Source organism: Corella eumyota, chromosome 5, assembly GCF_963082875.1.
Source record: "Corella eumyota chromosome 5, kaCorEumy4.1, whole genome shotgun sequence".
Lineage (NCBI taxonomy): Eukaryota > Metazoa > Chordata > Ascidiacea > Phlebobranchia > Corellidae > Corella > Corella eumyota.
In genome coordinates, this window is record NC_137494.1 from 11,212,944 (window position 1) to 11,235,347 (window position 22,404).

The 22,404-nt window shown below is 29.7% G+C and overlaps 2 protein-coding genes across 2 annotated transcripts; one reads left to right on the forward strand and one right to left on the reverse strand.

Moving 5' to 3' along the window:
* The first annotated feature begins 729 nt into the window (after positions 1-729).
* Positions 730-2,184, forward strand: LOC145753624 (uncharacterized). Its single transcript, XM_082570027.1, has one exon. The coding sequence runs from the start codon at positions 757-759 to the stop codon at positions 1,525-1,527; it is 771 nt and encodes a 256-aa protein (XP_082426153.1). The 5' UTR covers positions 730-756; the 3' UTR covers positions 1,528-2,184.
* Positions 2,185-2,216: 32 nt separating this feature from the next.
* LOC145753482 (uncharacterized) lies at positions 2,217-20,912 on the reverse strand. The gene is made up of 25 exons (XM_082569890.1): positions 20,653-20,912; positions 19,611-19,668; positions 19,019-19,068; positions 18,424-18,511; positions 17,827-17,900; positions 16,226-16,333; positions 15,435-15,648; positions 14,389-14,915; positions 14,030-14,163; positions 13,697-13,873; positions 12,634-13,047; positions 12,160-12,511; positions 11,952-12,030; positions 11,465-11,594; positions 10,612-10,767; positions 10,003-10,100; positions 9,603-9,732; positions 9,455-9,524; positions 7,657-7,790; positions 7,384-7,504; positions 6,233-6,325; positions 5,470-5,521; positions 4,623-4,754; positions 4,331-4,391; positions 2,217-2,585 (listed from the first exon to the last, which is right to left on the reverse strand). The coding sequence occupies exons 1-25, from the start codon at positions 20,807-20,809 to the stop codon at positions 2,559-2,561; spliced, it is 3,636 nt and encodes a 1,211-aa protein (XP_082426016.1). The 5' UTR covers positions 20,810-20,912; the 3' UTR covers positions 2,217-2,558.
* Positions 20,913-22,404: the final 1,492 nt, after the last annotated feature.

A 22,404-nucleotide genomic window follows, 5' to 3' on the forward strand; every position in this document is an offset into this window, starting at 1 on the left:
TTAGAATAAGTGGCTGTAATTTTAAACCAAATGTTTATATTATAAATTTAGAACTTAAAATTTCAAAGAATTTTGACGTTAAATCAGTCGGTACATTTGGGCAGGCGAATTGCATTTTTTTGCAAACCTAAAATCGCCGCAATTCGAAAATTCAAGTAAATTTTAAAAATCGCGAAGTTTGTTGTCGGGCTTCATCCCGTCTTAGCGTCGCCAAAAACGCGGCCCGGGCGCCAACTTATAAATCTCAGCTCGTATAGCTAAACATTGGGTGATTTAGGTCTGTGACGTAGAAATGCATTGTTTATTGCGTTTAGTTAATTTATGACGCTTAAGCCATTAACCCAGCTGTTAGTATGTATCAGAACTATCAAGTTTCACTTTTTTTCCTGATTGTGTCTCTTTTATTTCGTCACAATAAAGGCTTGTGTTAAATAATAACACACAAGGCCGTTTATAAACAAGGGGTCTTTGTGGCTTCACAATCATTCAGATAATAAACGGCAAAAGCGCGGCGTCAGTGGTCTGCGCGAATCTTAATCGACGGAAAAAAAATACCAAGGCACAGCCAGTCCGGCGCTTCTTTTTTCGTTCATTTGAAAAGTGATATTAGTTTAAACTCGTACGCTTCAAGTCGTAGTAGTACGTTGTAATTAAGGCAAACGGTCGCTCTTCACCATCGGGCGTTTTTACAGTTGTTATTTATAAAATATTTTTGTTTTTCCAGAAAAATTTAAGATATATTTTTATTGCTATAGAATGAGAATGAATTATTTTAAAAGTCAAACCTTGATGAAACCATTCTCGCTAAAATGGTTGGTTTTGTTGGTTCTTATGGTTTTTATTTTGATTGTAAACTTACAACCCGTGTCAGCTCGAAAGCGAGACCGGAAGAGAAAAAATCTGTCAAGTTCTGCAAATGTTGAGACCGGTACATCGACAATAAGCGGCGGGGTATCGGACCCACCCACCCCGTCAAATGTAGCGGAATCGACCGATGTAGTTCGGGAAAAACCGAAGCGTGGCAGAAAATCGCGAAAACGAGAAGGCCTCAATCAAGAATCGATAAAAACTGGCAAAAAAGCAAAAAAAATCACCGAAAGGAATCTGGTGCGAAAAGACTGGTGCAAAAGTCACCCAGTTTACCAGACCATCACCACAAAAAATGGTTGTAAAGGTCGACTAGTCAACCAGTTTTGTTATGGGCAATGCAACTCGTTTTATATTCCGCGGGATATCGAAGGTGTGGACGACAAAACAGATTACATCGACCAAAGTCTTTATTTTAAGTCTTGCTCGTTCTGCAAACCCAAGAGCGAGGTCTGGGTCCCTGTCAAATTTCGATGTCGTCGCGGCAAAGGCCGACGAAAGGGTCGTTACGTCACAAAGATGGTGCGAAGGGTCAAAGGTTGCTCCTGCATCGCCGTTCCCAAACTGAGTAGTCTAACCGGGGAAATTCCCTTAATTGAGGTGGGGGAGGCCGCGGCCCACGTCCCCGCGCCTGTGAACGCAACTGCACTGACGCGATAGTGCCTGTGACGTCATAGAAAACCAACAAAAACGTCATAATAACCGAATAATGGGTCGGTATAGCACAAGGACGAGTGGGCGCGAAAACCAATTTTGCCTCATTTCGATCACGGCGCGTGCTCGGCGTCGATTATGACGTCACAAACATCATTTTGACAGAGGAGAGTCAAAAAGACTCACGTGACCAAAAACACTCGGGAAAACGGTTTCACTCAAGACTGTTAAACTTGAAATCAGCTTTCCCACGAAGTTTAAGACGTTCCGGCGCCAACCGGGGTGAAAATAATCACTCTTGATATTCGAGCATCAAATTTAAACCTCGTTAACATTTTTTAAAACTTTTTTTTCAAAATACGATTTTTTTTTGGTTACAAGATGTTTATTCCAATTTTTGTGCTCTGTTCTGTTTTATTTTTCTCATTCCAACATTTTTTTTTATTTTTAAAAATGTCATTTTAAAGTATTTTAATTATATTAAGTGGGACAGTGAAAATGTTTGGATTTTTTCGGTTTTAATTAAAATACCGAGATCGCCCACGAGCTTTAATCGAAATTTAATTATCATGTTTGTCGAAAAAATTAATTTTAATATTTTTCTAATTTCCCATTTTTCAGTCGTTCAATTTTCTTTTCTTGAAAAAAAAAATAATAAAAACACACAAAAAATTTCAAATTTTTGTGATTATTAATCGACTTTTATTACGTCATAAACGCTTAAAAGTAACACCGAAAAAATAGGAATAACACCAAGAAAATTGCAGGTAAAATTAACACCATGACATCACTAATAGATGAGCGTGACGTCATAAATAGGAAATTAAAATCTAAAACGATTGCTTAGTAAACGGAGTGTGTAAAAAATACAAAAAAGAAAAAATGTGTAAAGAATAAGTACAAAAAATGATATCGACTATTGCGCATGTGCAACACAGATTACGTAATACTGGTGACGTCATGAGTTGCTAACGACAAGAGTTGTACAAAAAGTGACGTCACAAATTTTTATGACGTCACGGGAAAAGACCAGCTTTTCAATTGGGGCCGATAAGGCTGTGTTTCTAAAAAAAAAAACTGAATTAAAAAATTGATGAAAAATATTTAGAATTTAAAAAAAAATTAAAAATCTGACAGACTCGAAAAAATGTTATTCTTAAAAACAAATTCGTACGAGTAACATTCCTTGAAATTTAAGTATTTTTGTAACAAAATTGGCAAAACAAACCCAGCCTTTCATGTTCGCAACATTTCAACAACACAAAAAAAACTAAAAATAACGAATTAAAAAACTTCAAAAAATCTTGGACTTGGTTTACCGAAGCCGCAGACCCTTTACCAACGACAGTCAAAAAATTAACCCAAATTTAAATGCGATAAAAAGTCTCGAGGCCGTTAAAGGGTTGCCCGCTAGTAAAGGGTGCTTGTTAACTTTTTTCTCACGCCTCCCAGGGTAACTCGAATTGTTAAACCTTAAACAAACCAACACTTAAAAAGGTCAAGGGTCAAGGTAGATTACTAAACAACATTTGGTCACGTGATCGCACTTCAAAGACAAAACATCGGCGCTTCAAATTTAGGGCAAAAAATTAAAATTTTTATAATAAAAAATTCACGAAAATTGTTGGAAATTTAGTTACATTTTTTACTGCGCGCTTATTTTTCTTTCCATATAATTCTTTAAACAAAAAAGTTTTTTTGAAATTTATTATTTATATTTTTTTTTGGACGAAAGCAAAAAGTGTGAAAAAATTAAATGTTTAAAAAAAGATTTTTCAAACTATTTTTTCTTCAGACTAATTTCCTTCTAAAATTTTTCAAAGTCTTTCGCTGTTTATTTTAACGTCTTAATTATCAAAGTAATTGCATTGGCCTCCGTAACCCAAAACTTTGTAAATTCAAAAAAATTCGAAACCAAAATTCGAGTCGTCTAAAGCCTTGTTTGTTTTCGGGTTTTTTATTACAAAGTTATTTTAACCCAAAATTTTGCGAAAAACAAATCAAAAATGGCCTAAAAATCGTTTTTTTTCAGTCACCGTCTGGTACATTATTACGTCACAATTTAATCGAGGCCGCGCGCTAAACAAACTTCCCATTATGACGTCATAATCAACAAATAATGCAGGAGTCGCGTGGTCGCTTCGGAATATAACACACGGCGCCACTGGACCCCGCCCCGCGAAAAATCGGATCTCGAATTTCAATTAATTAATAGACCGGTAAACCGCGGGCTCGTCGGCGGGGATCAATCGATTTAAAGCCCGCCGAATCTAAACTGGGCGCCCGTGATGCGATATCCTAAGTAACCTTACACCCAGCACACTTTGCGTTGTTTTTCGACCACAAGCGTATTTTTATTTGAAAAAACTTGTTGTTTTCGTAAGGAAATAAAAGGATTTGTCAATTCAAATAAACAAAACTCTCCTTTTAGTAAGATATCCAATTAAACTAAGTTGTTAAGGCTAAAAAATTACAACTTTTATTTTAATTCTAATTATCTTGTTACAATATCTATTAATCTTCAACATTGGTCGCGGTTTGTTAACACTTTCGATCGTTACCAGTGGCGCCTTAAAGCGTGTAGCCTATGTGACGTCATAATTGCCTCATTGTTACCGCTAAAAAAGTCCCCGGACGCTGTAAGCGCGTTGAAAATTGATGACGTCACGAATCGAAAACCTAGCTAATTGTAATTTTTATGCTTGAATTTATTTCTAAACCTAATGTTGTTACCAGTCCCGTAACTACATGTTCTTAAGGTGTTATGACGTCACAGAAAAATAAAAAGTGATTGTGACGTCACACTTACCAGTCTTTTGCGAGTCCGGGTTCTGAGGACCGATTTAATTTGAACATCGACTTGCTTTTGCCTGCAACGAAAAATCGAATTACAACAATAGAAAATGACGTCACCAAAATAAAAGCATTCCTTGAATGACGTCACAAAGTTACGTGATTGATTGTAACACAAAAAAGTACAAGCTTTTTTCATTATTAAAACATAAAAATTTTACTATTATATAATGGTCAACAATTTTGTACTGACGTCACTAAAAATGTCGAAATGACGTCATACTAACTTTCGATGACGTCACACTTACTTTGTAGCAACTTCCTTGGCGATGGTGGGTTTCCACAATTCATTGAAATCGGAAACGAACGGAATCCAAAGCTCAAAAAAATCTTTCGGTTCCAAACATTTCGAATCGAAGCAATCGACCGTGTCCTTGAAACTATGACGTAATAAAAAAATTATGACGTCACAATATACTTTTTTGAGTGTTTCATGTAATAAAACAAAGAATAAGTTTTGTTGTTTTTTTTGTGAAACCACAATTGGAATCATCGAAAAAACGCGATCATAATTATGACGTCACAAGAAAATTACGCTTCCTTTCAAACTGTGTCGAAATGTTTCAAGATTTTGAAGATAATTCAAATTTAAGTTGAGGCTTACACGAGCTTACCGCTACCCTTTGCCCACGAGGAAAATAATTTCCCCCAATTTTTAAGTACTAACATGTTTTCCCGGGGGTTAAAGAGTTAATTTGAAACAACTTAGCTTAAGAAGAGAGCTTGTGGCATAATTATGTGGGATTAGGTGGCCGTGGCGTCGTCCTGTCTCGACCACAACCCCTCCTCCTAATCACCAGCATATTTAGGGGTTAAAATTCACCCCCAATTAAGATTAAAACAGTAATTGACGGTTTAAACTTAAGCGATGTTTACTTGGAATTTATGTTGTTGAACCTATTTGTGGTTAAGGGCTTATCTACCGGTCTATGTCTCAAGTTAAAAATATATAGCCCCGAGTTCGAATCCCACCGAAAGCAATACTTTTTTTTTATTTTAAATGAAAAATAAAATAAAAATAAATAATTTCCTAAAAATTATAATTTAAAATCCCCCAAAAAAAACAAAAAAAATGTTAAAATTCAGTTTTTTTACCTTTTTTGGGATTCATTTACTTTTGTTTCCAATTCTTCGATTTCAAACGAGGCTAAAAATTAAAAAAAAAAATTAAAACAAAGACCATTTATTTTGGTTTTTTAATTATGTATCAACAAAGTATTACAAGTTAATTAATTAAGTTCAAAAGCGCAAATCGCGATTGTTTATTATGACATCATAGAAAAACATTGCCGAGTTTGATTAAAAATAAACACAACCCAAAAAAAGTTTTAGAAATCAGAAAACGATCTAAAAACCGAAAAAAAATCATCAAAAATCTATTTTTATATATAAATTATAAATTTAAAAAATAATTTAAAAAAATGTTTTATTTTTTATTTTGACTTCTCAGAATTAAATTTTTTTTCATCATTGAAGTTTTTTTGCTTCCGCGGAGCATGGTGGCTCAGATTGAAAACTATTTATTATTATCACGTGACAATCAATTGTGTTGTGACGTCATCATTGCCGCTACGACGCGGTCGCAATTAAAAAAAAAATATAGAAAAAAAAATATGACAATTACGTCATCACGTTTGTGACGTCATAGGTTGTTACGGCGAACACGTGATACTTTGACACGTGATCAAATAACGATGACGTAATAACATTGCTTTAGGTCGACGTGTAAGCACGTGACTTGAACTTAAAGTCACGTGTTCTGGGTCGACCAAAAAAAAATTCTCATTTTTATTAAAATTTATTTATTTCAAAAAAAAAAAAATGTTTAAAAATATAAAACAATTAAACAACAACTAACCCGTTTTTATAAATTCTTCCATACTCGATTTAAAAGGTTCAACCTGACTTTCTTCAGTTTTGGATAAAACAGTTTTAACTCTTCGACTGCAATCTAAATATTAAACAAAAAATTTTATAAAATAATTATGATCAAATAATAAAATATTTATTTGATTAAACATGCATAAACAATTTATCGGCCTTTCAAAAATCAGAAACTGCCATTTGTGGTGCGCTGGTAAAATAAAATAGCACAGGCAAAGATATTAGATACAAGTTGCTACTAAATTAAGATAAGCGATTTTATTAAGTAAATAAGAAAAAGGCAGTCTGGAAAGCGGGCGCTAACTAGAAATATTAAGGCAGTAAATAAATTTAAATAATTATTAAATAAAACAATTATTTCTGATTTTTGTTTAAAATTAAAGAAAGTGTAAATTTTAATAAAATATATAAAAAATATGTGAACTGTTTTAAAATCAAAAGTAATACTATTTTATTTCTAAATATTGGTATCTATCGTTCTATATAGGTTTTATTTCTTATAAATTTTAATGTTTTAAGATTTCCTAATAAAAAAAATGTGTAAAAGCTCAAAAAAATGTCATCTAAAAATACAACATTTAAGCAAATAACAATTCAAGTTATAGAGAAATTCCCATAAAAAATCTTCAAATAAAGATCAAAAAAATAAGATAACGTTATGGAAAGCGCCTAAATAAATCTAATATTTGAATAAATTCGAAATTTTTAATGTCACCACGCCCAGAGTGGTGCCAAAATTTTATTTTTTTATTGACCTATAGTCTTTTGTTAAATATAAACCTATATAACTGGCGTCTTATTTTACGATATTACCAGAGATTATTCGATAATTAATATCATGTAAAATCATGTTGGTGAGCTTAGAGTGCGGTAGACATATTTTGTTTGATCATTTTTTTGTTCATTTTCTTTTAAAATTAAAAACTGCCATTCAGGATTACATTTAATTAATTAGAAAAAAATCCAAAAAATTACTACGTATTCCTATTTAGTTAAACTATAAATTAAAAGAAAAACACCAAGAAAAATAATTTATTTTGTTTTAAAGCCAAAAATTTTTTTTTTTTTAACTTTAAATATTTCAAATAAAAATTTATTTTTAAGAATAAAAAAATAATTTTTTACCTTTGAGTTTTAATTCAATTTTTTTCCTCTGCCTAAGAAGATCATTATAACAGACCCCTGCCGCTCTTAACAAATTCACGGTTTGCGGAATCGGGCACGTGACCGCGCTGACGTCATCGTCCTGTGACGTATTAAAAAAATATTTTTTTTCAATATTTGTTTTAATAGTGAAATTAAATAAAGTATAGGTATAAAAAAAGCTTTATCTACCACGTCACAAATGTTTGTCGTGACGTCACAAAAATTATTTGTGTACGTGACGTCACTACCTACCTTTACGGCCATCCGGATGTAAGCGACTATGACGTAAGAAAGAAGAGTTTCTTTTCCTCTGTTCGCTCTCACGTCTCTCAGCTTTCCCAATATCTCGAGCTCGAATCCCTCCGCTTCCCCTCGCGCGTCGTTGCCTGTGACGTAATAGCAACAGATACGTCATAATCATTCGATTTTATACGTCACCAATTTACTTTTTTGTCATTGACATTTTTTTAGGTTATAATACTAAATAATTGTAATAAGGAAAGCATTGCTACGTAATGACTTTCTGATGACGTCACGACCATCGAAATACAATAAAATAGACCATGTGACGTCACCGACATGACGAGGTTAAAGCTTCAGGTATTCAACGGTTTTCGTCAAGAAAGTTTAAATAAATTTCGGACGAGCAAAGTTTTAATAAAACGTCAATCATCGCCCCTAACCGAACGAAGAGACATTGTCGCGTAACAATAGAAAAATCAGACGGCACGCGAGTATTGTGACGTCATATTGTTATGTTAATATTTTCGACGACGCCACCAGGTTGGTGAATTTGTTGATCTTGTGTCGTGGCAGGAAGCGATAAACAGAAAAAATTAAAATAAGGATAAAAAAATGAATAAACCTAATGACCCCCCTTTAAAAAGGTTGTATAATAAAACTTAATTAAAATAAATTAATAATAAAGGTAGTTTTACTGTTGAAATACACACTAAAAATTTAAAATTTCTGTTTTTTAAGGACATAAATATATTATCTTTTTATTTTTTATTTTAACTCAAAGGTTTTTATCAAATTTTTATTTTTTTTTAATTTTTTTATCAAAAAATGATAATAACTATGACAGTGATTTTTACCATAATCAGTTTCTTTAAGTAGTTTAAATTAAATTCCCAATCCTTTATGACTTTATTGATTCAAAATCAAAACATTTTAAGCTAGAATTTCAACAGGAAAACTTATTGTTTATTTTGTTATGCCAAACAAGGAAAATCTTATTTTGAAAAGCTAAGCAAAATATTTAGTTTTAATTTGAAGGCCACCTCCACGACTTACTCTAACCGCGATTAAAAAAATAATAAAAATAATCAAAATCCACGATCTTCGAATTCGAAAAATGCCAAAAATGGGGAAAAAATTCATTAAAAAAAATGCGCAAAAAAGATTCAATTTTATCTCAAATTCGATTATGACGTAACAATGTAACTCGATACAATAATAAGGGCGGAAATGAAGACTTAGTCGCAGGCAACGGCGCCAACGTTCAAATTCGATTATGACGCCGCACATCGCCAACTGTGACGTCACAAAAAAGAAGTCGCAAATTGACGACAGGGCGTCTCGGGACATGGCGGGGCGACGAATCGGCGATTTTTTGACAAATTACAAAAATTTTAAAAGTTTTTGATGATTTTCGGGCGGAATCCGGGGCGTCGTAAATCAATTTCAATTTTTAATTGAATTTCGAATTTTTTTCGAATATCAAAACCCTGATCGCGAATCGCGCAAATTCCTGGGGGTCGCGTGACGTCATACAGAATATTTGAACCGCCAAACACGAGAAAATTCAATAAAAAATTCGCCCAAAACCGCGGGGGTCAAGAAAAAATAAATATTATCATGTTTATCAAATTGGTTCGAATTAATAGACAAAAATTAAAATTTTTAGACGAACGCGTCAGAAAATCTAAAAACTAGACAAACTAAAACAAAAAATTTAAAAAAATAAAACGAAAAATTTACATTACAAAATTTATTTTAAAAAAATATTTAAAAATTCTTTAATTCTGAAAAAAAAAATTATTCTAACCTCGATTCATGCAATTTCCAACCGACAGAATAATGCCAAGTAGTCTCGTAACAGCCTCGCCTTTTAACTCCTGCGAACAATAATTTAAAAACGTGACAAAAAATACAAAATTTTTTAATATTTTTTTTGCATAATATAATGACGTCACCTGGCATACGTCATCGACAGTTGCAATCATTTTCTTAAGGTCCCTGACGTCATTTTGAAAATGGTTCGAAAAAATGATGCAAAAAAGTCGGTCGGACAAACAGGGAGTTCCCCACAGTTTCCATAGAAATCTAATGACGAAAAAAAATGTTGGACTTGGTATGGGTTATCACTGGTAAACCTTACCCAAATACGATTCTACAATTTACACAATTTTAATATTATTTGTTGAGAAAGTATGCAGTTGTGTGTTTTGAGATATCTGTAAACGCCGAACCCAAGGGTGAATAGTTTGGCATTGGTGCGGCTTGAACCAAATACCTTTAAGCTTATGTCGCCAAGACTGTGCACCACACTATCGAATAAAAGTTTGTACGTTACTCCCGTTTTAAAAAACTTACTCTTCAGCGCGATCTAGCGGTTGCTTTTTATCGTCAGGTAGGTTCGCCTCCTTCTCCACGTGACTCCGTATCAGCTCAAGCTCGCCCGCTTGCGGTCGCTAATAAAAAAAATAACAGATAATAATGATAAGCAAATCACAAGAAATCTAATATACCAGTCATTGTATGGAACTATCAACGAAAAGGCAGCGTGGTGCAGTGGTAAGAATATTTGCTACACCACACATGAGGTCGTAGGTTCAATTCAAACTGCTCTTATGCTTTAGCGCCTTTGAGTAAGGCATTATAAACGGTGTGAACTCCTGCTGAGCCAGCACTTAATCAGCAGAATAATTATCAGGCAGTTATAATCTATAATATCCCAAACTGCCACAGGCAACTCGAGACTGGGTGGGAGTAACTGATGTTACTTCTTTATGTTTAAGTCGCGCATTCGACTTTCCCACATTGAGGATAAAAATATATACAAAAAAAAAAGGTTTCGGGTTCGAGCCGCACCAATGCCATAACATTCGCACTTAAATCCGGCGTTTACAGAAAGCTTAAAAACATCACAACAGCACACGTTTACCCAAACATAAAACTAATCACCTAAAGATCAATATTTACCTGTTCATATATCCCCATCATAACTTCTACATCAACACTAGAAGTATCTACGTTTAATATCGCGGTCTTTATTTCGTCCGAGTTCACGCTTAAACTTGATAGAAAAATGGCGACCATTTGAGAACGTTTCGTGTCAAGCAGTTTCACACATTTAACCTAAATATATTTTTGTTAGAATTACTGATTTTGTAAAGTTTAAATAAATAACAGGCTTTACTACACAAGTCCTGGGTTAGATTCCCACTGCTTCCATGTAGTGTCAGACTTAAGTTAAAAGCAAAAAACCAATCAACAAGCAAGTAACAGAGTATAAGATTGATAATATCTTTAACTGCAACTAATAACTTGGTTGGGTTAACAAATGTTGCTATATGCTAAGGCCATGATGTCAACCTTTTAAATTTCGGGGATAAATAATTATAATTTTTATTTTTTATAGATTTATTTATCCGTATTTTTAAAAGATTGACTTAACAACCTAAACATAGAGTAACATTAGTTACCCCAACCAAGTTTCAAGTTGTCTTTGGCAGTTTGATTTATTATATATTTTAATACCCCGAAAAGTATAAACGGCTGATCAAGTATTGACCCAGCAGCAATTCATACAGTTTTAGGCGTGTTACTCAAGAGAGCCACAGCATAAGAGCAGTGGAGACCGAACCCAAGACTTCATGTAGTGAAGCCAAGTGTTCTAACTACTACACCATGCTGCTGATAAAAAAACTGAAATATTAAAAAAAAAAAAATTGTATTTTTTAGAAATAGTTATAGCCCACATATTTCAACCACCTAAAAATAAAACAAATGCCTATAAAAAGTTCAAATTATATTAAATTCCAGAATGAAATACCTTTTTAGAGGCTTTTTTAGCCACAGCAGCATTTGAAACATGCTTTTTTCTTTCGACTGTAATTTTACAAAAAAGTTCAGTTACTTCTTCTTCATCCAAACATTCTTCTTTAATCGTAGACCAAATATTTCTAAAAAATAAATTAAATTAAATATAATTTAAGTTTAAATTCTATGTGCACTTTATGCCCCTAAAAGTTTAAAATTTAGTTGCAAGAACTGTAAAAATAACAAGCACAATATTTATTAATTATCGCAATTATAAAATAATAATAATCTATAATTAAATATATAGTACCTATAGAGTTAGAGTTAGAGTATATATACCCATATATATATTTATATATTTTAAAGAACCATAAAATTATTGTGTTAATTTGAGGACTGTAAAGTACATATAATTTATAATTAGTAGCAATACAGGCTGAAACAGGGAAATTAAGCTAATTAAAATATGAAAAAAATTCAAGTAAAAAATAGAAGTTTACTTTTTAGGCTGAACTTGTGATGTTTTAATTTTCTTCCAATAAAGAGCTTTCATTGGTTTTAAAGGTACTTTTGGAACTTCTAAAATTTAAAAAACAACGAGTTAATGACCAGGTCAAAAAGTAAAAACATTTCAGGTTTATAGGTAAGTTTTAAAACCTCAGTTAACATTTTTTTTCTAAATTTTGTTAATTAGCCACAAAGACCTACCTTTTGGTTGAACATTTGGCATTGGCAAAGGTGGAGGAATACCCCCTAAGTTAGGGGGTGGTGGTATTTCCAAATTAGGGGGTGGAGGTGTCCCTAAACTAGGGGGCGGTGGTATTCCCAAATTAGGGGGTGGTGGTATCCCTAAACCAGGGGGTGGTGGTATCCCTAAACTAGGGGGTAGTGGTATCCCTAAACTAGGGGGTGGTGGTATCCCTAAACTAGGGGGTGGTGGTATCCCTAAACTAGGGGGTGGTGGTATCCCTAAACCAGGGGGTTGTGGTATCCCCAAATCCGGGGGAGGTGGTATCTCCGAATCAAGGGGTAATGTCTCAGTTGAACTTTTTGAATCAATCTGAAAAAAAAATGTTTTTTTTTAACACAACTGAAATAAAATTTTTACAAATTTTAAAAGTTAACCTAAATAATATTTATTAAGTACAAGTTACAGAGAATTCAATTCAGGTTTAACCATACCTTATCTGGTTCGAAACTGGTCTGCGTACCAATGTTAACAAGAATAACAGTTTTATTGTAAGAACCACTATTTCGGTTGGTTCCATTCGGTAAAACAGTGTTTTGAGATGAAATAGAGTTTTGGCTTGAGGTCGGTATTAAAATGGTACTTTGAGATGGTAACATGGTACTTTCTTCTGGTTGCATAGTGTTTTTGGTTGGTAGAGCTAAGCATTGGTTTGGTAAAGTAGAGCTATTAACCAGATCTGGTGTTTGATCAGCTAAATTGGTGGTTGCTTTATGATCCAAATTGGTTTCTAATATTGGGAGCTTAGTTTTGGTTTTAAAATTGGTTCCAAAACTGGTTTCAATGGTACCAGATGGTGTTGTCATGGTAACAGGAGATGCAGCCAACCTTTTGAATTGTCGTTTTGACTAAAATTAAAATAATTTTTTTTTAAATCATTTAACTCTAGATATAAAGCTCAACTATATAAAGTTTGCCCATGACAGTTGTTCAAACACAAAAATGCACCAACACCAAGTTTAAAACTAGTTAACATTGCCAACTCAACTTAGCCATTGGCAAGGTGTAGTGGTTAAAAAACTAGAATTTAACTACATATTACACAAAATCATTGGTTTGATTCTAGCTGCCTTCATGCTGTAGTGCCCTTAAGTAATGTTCTATAGCAGTATAAACTTCTACTGAGTCAAATACTAATCACCAAATAAGTTATCGGGCAAAATTAATCAAAAAACATCCCAAACTGGTAAAAGCAATTCGAGACTAGTTCGGAGTAACCAAATTCACTTTTTTTTGTATATATCTTTATCCTCAATGTGGAAAGGTCGAATGAATGACCTAATATAAATGCCTAGTAATTATGCTGCTGATTTAGTGCTGGCTCAGCAGGAGTTCATACCATATATAGCACCTTACTAAAAAGCGCTACAGCATGAAAGCAGTGGGGATTAAACCCACGCCCTCATGTGGTTGTAGCAAGTGTTCTTACCGCTACACCACACTGGTGTTATTCTACCCCTTCCTACATTAAGATATATACAAAAGATAAACACTTACGTAAGATCTGCTCAATTTCCTTGCATGTTGGTTTCCAATCAGCTGAGATTTAACAATGTAAGCAGGAAGCGAGGTACGCCGTTGCCGTAGACAACTAAACATGACATCATCATCCGTAGAAGGGGAAGTCCCCGGTGATGTAATAAAAGTAGTGTTCCACGTGTAGTAGGCAGATTGCTGTTAAAATAGTTTTTATTTTTTAAAAATTAATTTAAACAAATTTTTAAGTTAGGTTACCTTTTTTTTCTTAAATTAAATAATTTTTTCTTGCAACAAACTTTAAAAATTTAATTCAAAACTATTTTTATTTAAAAAATAAAAAGGATAAAGAACCTGAAATTGAGTGGATTCTATAGTGTTATCTAAAGACACAATCAGTTTATATTTAAGTAAAGTTTGGCATAATTCCTTTATAAACTTGGTTTTGTTTTCACATCCATTCAACAACCAATTGTACAGAGATTCACCTAAAATAATAAAAAATCTTAAAAACTACTTTTAAACAATTTTTTTAAGTAACAATGTGTAAATAAATGTTTAAATATTTTGCCAGTTTTTAAAGTGTTTTACTTAAACAATTTAAATCAATTGCAAAACAAAATTGTAACATTTTATAAATTGGTTTTAAATATTAAAAATAATTAATGAAATGTCAAGTAACCAATGTCAAGTAAAACCATTTTATTACTTGCCTTTAAATTTTTGCAGATTTTTTTCTCTTTTTTTATCAACTTTCTTTTTGTATCTAGAAGGTTTAGTACTAAGTGATAACGACCGTCCCCGAAAATGGGTCAATTCATTTTCATTTAATAAACCAGTATTAGAATTTGGTGAAAGCATATTTACATCTTCTGTGTTTTTAACACTACATAAATTGTTATTTTGTGTTTCAGAATTTGTGTTCGGCATTTTAGAAACTTCATTATTACAGATTTTTTCAATAATTTCGTTTAAAATTTCATGTGAAATATCTTCGTAAGAAAATCCGTTTTTCAGATCGTTGTCCGAAATGCCATCCACTTTCTCTTTAAAATCACCAGGTAAATTTATTTCAGCTAATATCTTTGTTTGGCAATTTTTGGTTTTAGAAACCAAGTTATTTAATTTAGGTAAAGAGTTGCTTCTATGTAATATTGTCGGGTGTATTTCAATTATTTCTTTTTCGAATAATGATGGTAGAGATCTAGAGGTTTCTTTTTCTTTATCTTTCTTTTTTAAACTAAAAATAAATATAAAATTCAGATAAACTCAATAATCGACAAAATAACACTAAAAAAGCTTATATATATTATACTCCTATAACAGCAATTGGTTAAGTCGCATAAAATTAAAAACAATTGGTAGCCTATACAATAATATAAACAAATTAAAAAAGTAAACTAAATCTTAAAATCTTTATTATGTGATTGGTAAGGCAGTTGTTTTGGAAGGTATTTTAAAAGGTGTATTATAGTAGTTATTTTAGCAGTATAGTTGTTTTTTTTCAAAGAATGGTTGTCATTTTAAAATGATGGTTATTATTTTAAAGAGTATGGTAGTAATTTAAAAAAGATATGCTACGTAGTTTAAAAAAGATGGTAGTTATTTTTGAAGATATCATAGTTGTTATTTTGAAAGTATATATAGTTATTTTTTAAAAGGTTTGGTTGTTTTATGAAGATTAATAATAAAAAAAAAAAAATATTATGACCTGATACAAAATTTTTTTTTTAAATCTAAAATCAACTTAAATACTGACCTTAACTTTTTAGTACCAAAACCCACAGCATTTAATACAGTAGAAGTGGCATCAGATTGTAACAAAATATCTCCATTTTCCTTTTGAATTGTAGTTAGTCTATCCTGTAACCCTGATATGACAGTTGCTATATCACTTAATGCTTCACTTGTTAATATTTCATCTGTTAGCAAAGTTTCCTCCAAATTTAATCCAGCAAGAGAATTTTGAATTTCTGTGAATATTAGATAAATAATAATTCCTAAATGTATTTTTGATCTATTATAAAATCAGTTTTAAAAAAATTAAAAATGGTAATAAAATAAATAACAATATTTAAAAAGATGGTTCGGTCGCAGAGTTTCTTTTTTAATTATGTTAGATTTTTCCAACTTGCACGTGGATAACATTGGGACTTTCCCTATTTACAATATTTTAACTGCAAAGTCCGATATCTCGAAAACTACTTGACCAATTTTTAAAATAATGGTATTCTCGTGCATGTTGAAAAAATTCCAACATAATTAAAAAAGAAACTCTGCGACCGAACCATCTCTTTAAAATATATTTCAAAAAGTAAAAAAATAAAACATAAATATTTTTTTCATTCTAAAGCAAAGAACAATTTAAATAGTCTATAAACTTTTAAAATAAAATAAAAAAAAAACAATGTAGACTATATACTTTTAATGTTTTTAACGTAAAAAATAACAACAGGCTTTTGAAAGTAATATTTTATTTTTTAATTATATCTTAATTATCACAACCAAAAAATTAAAATTCTAATTCAAGTGAAGTAACAAAAAGGTTACCCGATTGTAATGAAGTTTGAATATTAGGATCATATGAACATAACTGGTTTATAGCAGCTTCTAATTCAGCGCTCATATTCGATTCTCCTTGTAAAGTAGTAGCATTATCTAGTATTAAAATAGGTACTGTTATTGAGTGTTTAGAAATTACGGTCATTTTTGAATCAATCGTTTTTTGGCACCTTCAAAAAATTAAGAATAATAAAATGATGAAACAAAAACTGTAAACGTAACAAGAACAATATATATATAAATTAGTTATGGCGTTCCTTAAATTATAATACCTAATGTTAGATAACAATATGTTAATGTCTGATATGTTAATGTCTTTTAAAAAATCATAAGTGAAAAGTTTGTTTAACAACCAGAAACCACAAGCAATTCTTTTTTAAAGTGTTATATGACAAAGTTTTGCATAAAAAACAGGTTACCATATTTTTTGTGTGACGTGAAAGTTCTAAGTACCGTAGTAAATGTATACAAGCTAGTACTTTCTACGTCATCACAAACAGGGTTTCCCTTTTCTTTTTTTAATTAATTTTAATTCTTTCATTTAAAGTTGTATAACTTAAAAAGTAGGTAAAATTATTTAAAGTTAAAACCAATTTTGTATTCAGTGACACCAACTTTTTAAATCTTTAAGTATAAAAATATTGCTAATATATGACTATAAACAACATATTCGATTCAAAATATTGCTTTAATGACAATAAACATATAAAGGTATATAAACTTGCAACTATATTTATATAACATGAATTCAAAAACTAAAGTCTAAATAATTTTAAAATTGTTATAAAATACTACACTATACCAATTGGCTAATTTAACTTAAATAATCTTATAATTCTACCCAAAAATCTTTCTTTTAAAAAACTAATTTGCTATCTATTTTACATTGATAAGGTTTTACTATATTTGCTACACATATACGCATAAAAAACTGTCCGTCAAATTTAATTAAACTTAAAGTTTACAACATTTACAACATTATGTAAATATTGTTTAGGCATTAATATCAAAGGCTTTTGATTTAAATGAAATAGGTGTAAATGGAAAAATTAATGGAATCAAGTCCAGTTATTAAAATAAAATTCTGTAAAGTTTAAAATATCAAATCTTTGCAAATCCAAGAATTTAGTTCAATACCTTTTGTTATATTTGCTTATGTTTCAAAGAAAACTCAATAACTCAAACACATTAACATTAATACAATATATTCGACAAACATTGAACCTGATTGTACAAATAAAAATTTAATTTACAATACCCTAATTAGCAAATTCGGTTGGCTTAAACAAATACCTTAAAAATAATTTTTGCTTTGATGTAAGACTAGAATATATTTAAGTATTTAAAATATTTTAACCCTTTTGTGCAGAAATAAAAACAAGATTGCCAAAAAATATTTTTTGTTTGAATTTTTTAAGGTAAATATACCACAATGCACATCCACTTTTAAAAACTGAACACAATTTACAAAAAAAATCTACTAAAAAATTTACAAATAATCCACATAAATATTCATAATTTTAACTTTAATCATTTTTTAAAAATTATTTCGTTAATTATTAATGATATTAAATTGTTTTAATTCTTACCATTTTCATTGTTAATTTGGTCATTAGTGGCATTAGAAGAAACCTCACTTACATTGTCATAATTCTCTGACAGCCTAAATTTAAAAATATTGTAAATAATGTTAACATAATTTTACTTGATACAATTTATTTATATTTACACAAAACTTGTTTATATGTAAATATATAAAGTATTACCTATACAAAAAAATATTTTTTTTTACAAACAGAACATTTTAAATTATTACATTAAGATTTATCAAGAATAAAGATTGCCTAAAAAACATATTTTCATCTAATTAAACTTAAGAAAAATTAAATATTTAAAAATAAACAAATACCCAAACAATGCATTAAAATAAATTATGCAAAGCTTTCAAATTGTGGCGCACCAAACATTAAATTATTTAAAAAATTAAAAAAAAAAACAGGTGCACAAATACAAATATCAAAAAAAGGTTCCTAAATATAGTTATTAGGGCGTAAGCACATTCCTAATACTTTATTCACTTTTTAAAACATGTGACACCCTAAAAATAAACATAACCTTGTTTAAATGTATAAAGTTTTTTTGTTTAAATATTACATATGGTTGTATAGCCTTTAGTTTAAACCAACCTTATTCCCTTTAGTTTCAATTTATTTTGTTCTTTTTTCCGTTTACGACTTCGTTTGTGGACATGAATTTCATTTATTTCTTTTAAACCTAAAAAATGAAATCACTTTTTTTTTGACAATATATAGAAGTACAAATCACTTTTAAAAAACATATTTTTAAATTTAATTCAACTTGAATTTATTTTTTTTGCCAAAATTTTAATTATTATATTGCATCAAGGCAAAAAAACAACAACATTTTAAAACTTAATTGTGAGAGAATGGTTTTAAGTATTTAATTCCATATTTAATTGACGTCATAGTATAAAGATAATAGGATTTTCACTGACTTTATGACATCATAAACTGATATACATAACACACCTATATACCTAATAATTACATGAATATAACTTAAATAACAAAACAATTTATTAAAATTTAAACATTTAAAAACAAAGCAAAAATATATAAAACAGTTTTACATATTTTACATTTTATTTGAAAAAAGCTCTAAATTTTACGATATTATCTTAAAATAAATTTTGGTTTTTAATTTTTTGTTCAAAACAATTACTACAAAATTGCTATCATAATATTATTTTTATTAACTTACCATTTTGAAGAGCATTATGTTTATGTAATTTTCCCTCAATATTGCCCATACTAAAATATAATTTTAAACTTTTTTAAATGTAATATATATAATAATACAAGTCTAAAAATAAATTTCACATATTATATCGGCAAAAATTAATTTATAAAGTTTTATGGTATTCTATCGAATTAATTAAAAACAGTATTTATATATCTACTTTCTTTAATATTAAAATAAATTATTATTTTAGTCATACTGTATAATAAAACATTACTTAGCTTGTAAATTTTATATTTTTCTTTAAATTAGTATTTTAAAATAATTGCTAAACTAATTATTATTATATTCATAAATAACAGTACTAAAATTTAAATGTAAACAAAAATATCATCACAACTAAATAAATTATTCACAACTAAAATCAGTCAACTATTAAACATAAAAAAATTACTTTAACAAAAATCTTATAAAATTAACAAGAAATTTGAAATCACAAGTGGAAAATTGCTTAGTGTAGGCTGAGCGTCTAATAATTAGCATAATTGTGGCAGTATTATTACATGGATAAGCCCATTTATGACATCATAATGTGTGTTTATTACAAACTTACTCGTCGATTAAACTTTCTTCTTTTTCAAGCTCTTCGTCGTCGATGAATTGAAATTTTTCTAAAAATAAGAAAATTAAAAAATAATTAATTGGAATGTATGGCCGGAACTTTGTACTTTAAAACAAAAATTTTAACGTCAAGTAACATTAATATATGTTTAGAATTTTTATTAAAACAATAAAAAATGGTTTTTGTTTACACTAAATTCTAAAAATAAAAAATCCACCTGCATTATTATCTATTTTTTCATAACTTTATTAAAATTATTTTAGTTTTAGTTCAAACTACTGGTTATTATAATCATCATTATTTTTTTTTCATACAAGTGTATTGTGTGGTTTAATTATCTTGTTAAATTATGGCTAAAGAGAAAGCTGTATAAACAAATTGTCTAACTGCTTTCTTAACTAATTGCTAAAAAAATATTTTAAGCACTTTTAAAATATGATATCGCTTTCTTATTTTCAGTTAATAAATTAATAATATAAATTATGAAGCAAATAATTGTTTTTTTTTTATATATATACAGCACAAAAAATAAATTGCTTAAAATTTGATATATTTAATTTGTAATTTTTAAAAATCACAAAATCACATACCGCAATATTAATATTGAAAAGTCCTTGACAATGTTTTAAAAATTAAACTGATAATTCAAAACCGCGTTTAAAAATCTATTGATTTTTTAAAAGTACTAGCTGGTATTTATCACAGTGACTAAATTCTATAACTCTTAACATTAATTGGTAGGTATTTCAATACTATAAAAACAATTTCTTTAACTTGTACAATTTGGAATTAGATAAAAATAATTATTTTTGTTCAGTGTATTACCTGTAAAATTATTTAAAATAAAAAATAAGTAAAAATCTAAAAACACTTTTGATTCAAAATTAAATTTAAATATGTATGTTCAAAATTAAAAAACAGCACAAACATTTACATAATTACACGAAAAAAAATTGTCTGAAATATTAAATATTACTTTTATTCTAAAATAACTATTATACAAAATATTTATATTATTAAATAATGTGCTTACCTGTTAAAAGTGACCCATAAGTTGCATTATCATCCAAAATTGTAAGAACATTGTTGTTATTTTGATTAACATCTTTAACGTTATCTTTTAAACTCGTAACTTGGTTACGCATTTGCATAGCTTGCACAGTGCATTGATTAGCGTCATATTGATCCATTAAAATCTTACATTCCCTCGGGAAAACGTCCTTTACTAATTTTCAAAGGTTGTTTAATTTATGCACTTAATAAAATAGCAAAATTCTTCGTCAACGCTTTGTGCGATTGCATGATTCTGGACAACGCCGTAAGCAATAGATTGGTTTGCTTACTATGTTAATGAATGGGTTTTAAACTTTTTTCGCTATAGCGATTAATAGTTGTTGATAAAATTTGCTTATAGTGGTTATCTATATTAAAAAAACTTTTTAAAACAATGTTTAAATAAACGTTAAAGCTGTCTAAAATTGGTTATTTTTTACCTTAAACATTCAAAATATATATGCTATACCTTTTTTAATTAAATAGTTTAAAATAGTTGAATTACAAATTAAAAATGGCATACTTACATGAAGTAATGTGAATATAAAATAACGTGTTGTCCACGAATTTTTAAAATTCTAAATTTTTTCTTTTTCTTTTAACTTCTCTGTAGTCAACAGCTAAAGTAATGTAAGTATTTAAGTAAATCTAACATAATGTAAGGACATTTAATATTCTAATTCTTAAGTTTAACCTTAAATTTGGTTTTTAAATTATACTTTATTCCTTACAAAGTAAATAACGAAGCTAAGCGCCATTTTCTGTCAGTTCTGCGCAAGCGTATGGTAGTATTTGAAAAGCGTAACAACAATTTAATTTTTAAATGCTATACGATTTTATTGATTGCTTTGTTATGTAAAGTCGTTTAAATGGCAAAGGATCAATATTGATTTTAATGTTAATTAGGGTTGTTTTATAAAATCAATTTTTGGTAAATTATGTTATGCTTTTTAACTGGCAAACTAGACGGTTGCTAGTGATCCATACTTAAGTTTATGCATCTTAGGTGATCTGCACTTAAAAACAGCGTAAATTTTAAAATTTCTCTGCAAGGATTTTTTTCCTTGCAGGAACCATGCAGGCTGGCTCTACTGTTAATTCGTACTCAGGCTATTTACATTACTCGTGAAATAAAAAAGTGATGAAAGATCATAACTTTTATTTTTAAAGATCATATTTACGAAAACCAAAAAACACGCAGTAATTTAAAAAAATAATGATAAAAAGTACTTTTTTGTAATTATAATTTAAAACATTTCGCGACTATTGACCATGTGCAAGGTTTGTTAAGGTGGGCACATGCGTTTAAAAGTTCTTGGGTTGTTGTAGTTCCTCTGTTATATTCATCCCAATAACCGATTATTTTTTTGCAAATCTTTGTATTTTTTGCACTATTGTGGTTTTAACTTATTTGTGATACCAAGCATATTTAGGCGACGAGAAGGTATGTTTAGGCGACCAAAAGATAAAGAGGCATGTTTAGGTGACCACAACCAAGTCTTAATCCATGTTAATCTTATATAAGAAATATGTTTTTGAAGTTGAGTATTTGTTGCTGTGCACGCAAGCCAGCTCGGGATTTTGATTGTTGTTTTTTCATGTAACTCTTTTTTGGATCTATAAAAAATTGGTAAGAAATTAGCATTGTTGTTAACAACATGAAGCTATAACAGTATTGTTTGTTCGATTGCGTTATTAGTGTAGTAAAAATCTTTATTATAGAAATTAAATT

What these genes read in the sequence shown, in the direction of transcription:
- LOC145753624 (XM_082570027.1), top strand. Translation starts at nt 757, where the DNA reads ATGAGAATGAATTATTTTAAAAGTCAAACCTTGATGAAACCATTCTCG.
- LOC145753482 (XM_082569890.1), bottom strand. Translation starts at nt 20,809, where the DNA reads ATGGATCAATATGACGCTAATCAATGCACTGTGCAAGCTATGCAAATG. An exon ending in TAGAATCCACTCAATTTCAG is followed by an intron (nt 13,874 to 14,029) that starts GTTCTTTATCCT and finishes CTATTTTAACAG; the next exon opens with CAATCTGCCTACTACACGTG. An exon ending in TCACAAGTTCAGCCTAAAAA is followed by an intron (nt 11,595 to 11,951) that starts GTAAACTTCTAT and finishes TTTATTTTTTAG; the next exon opens with AAATATTTGGTCTACGATTA.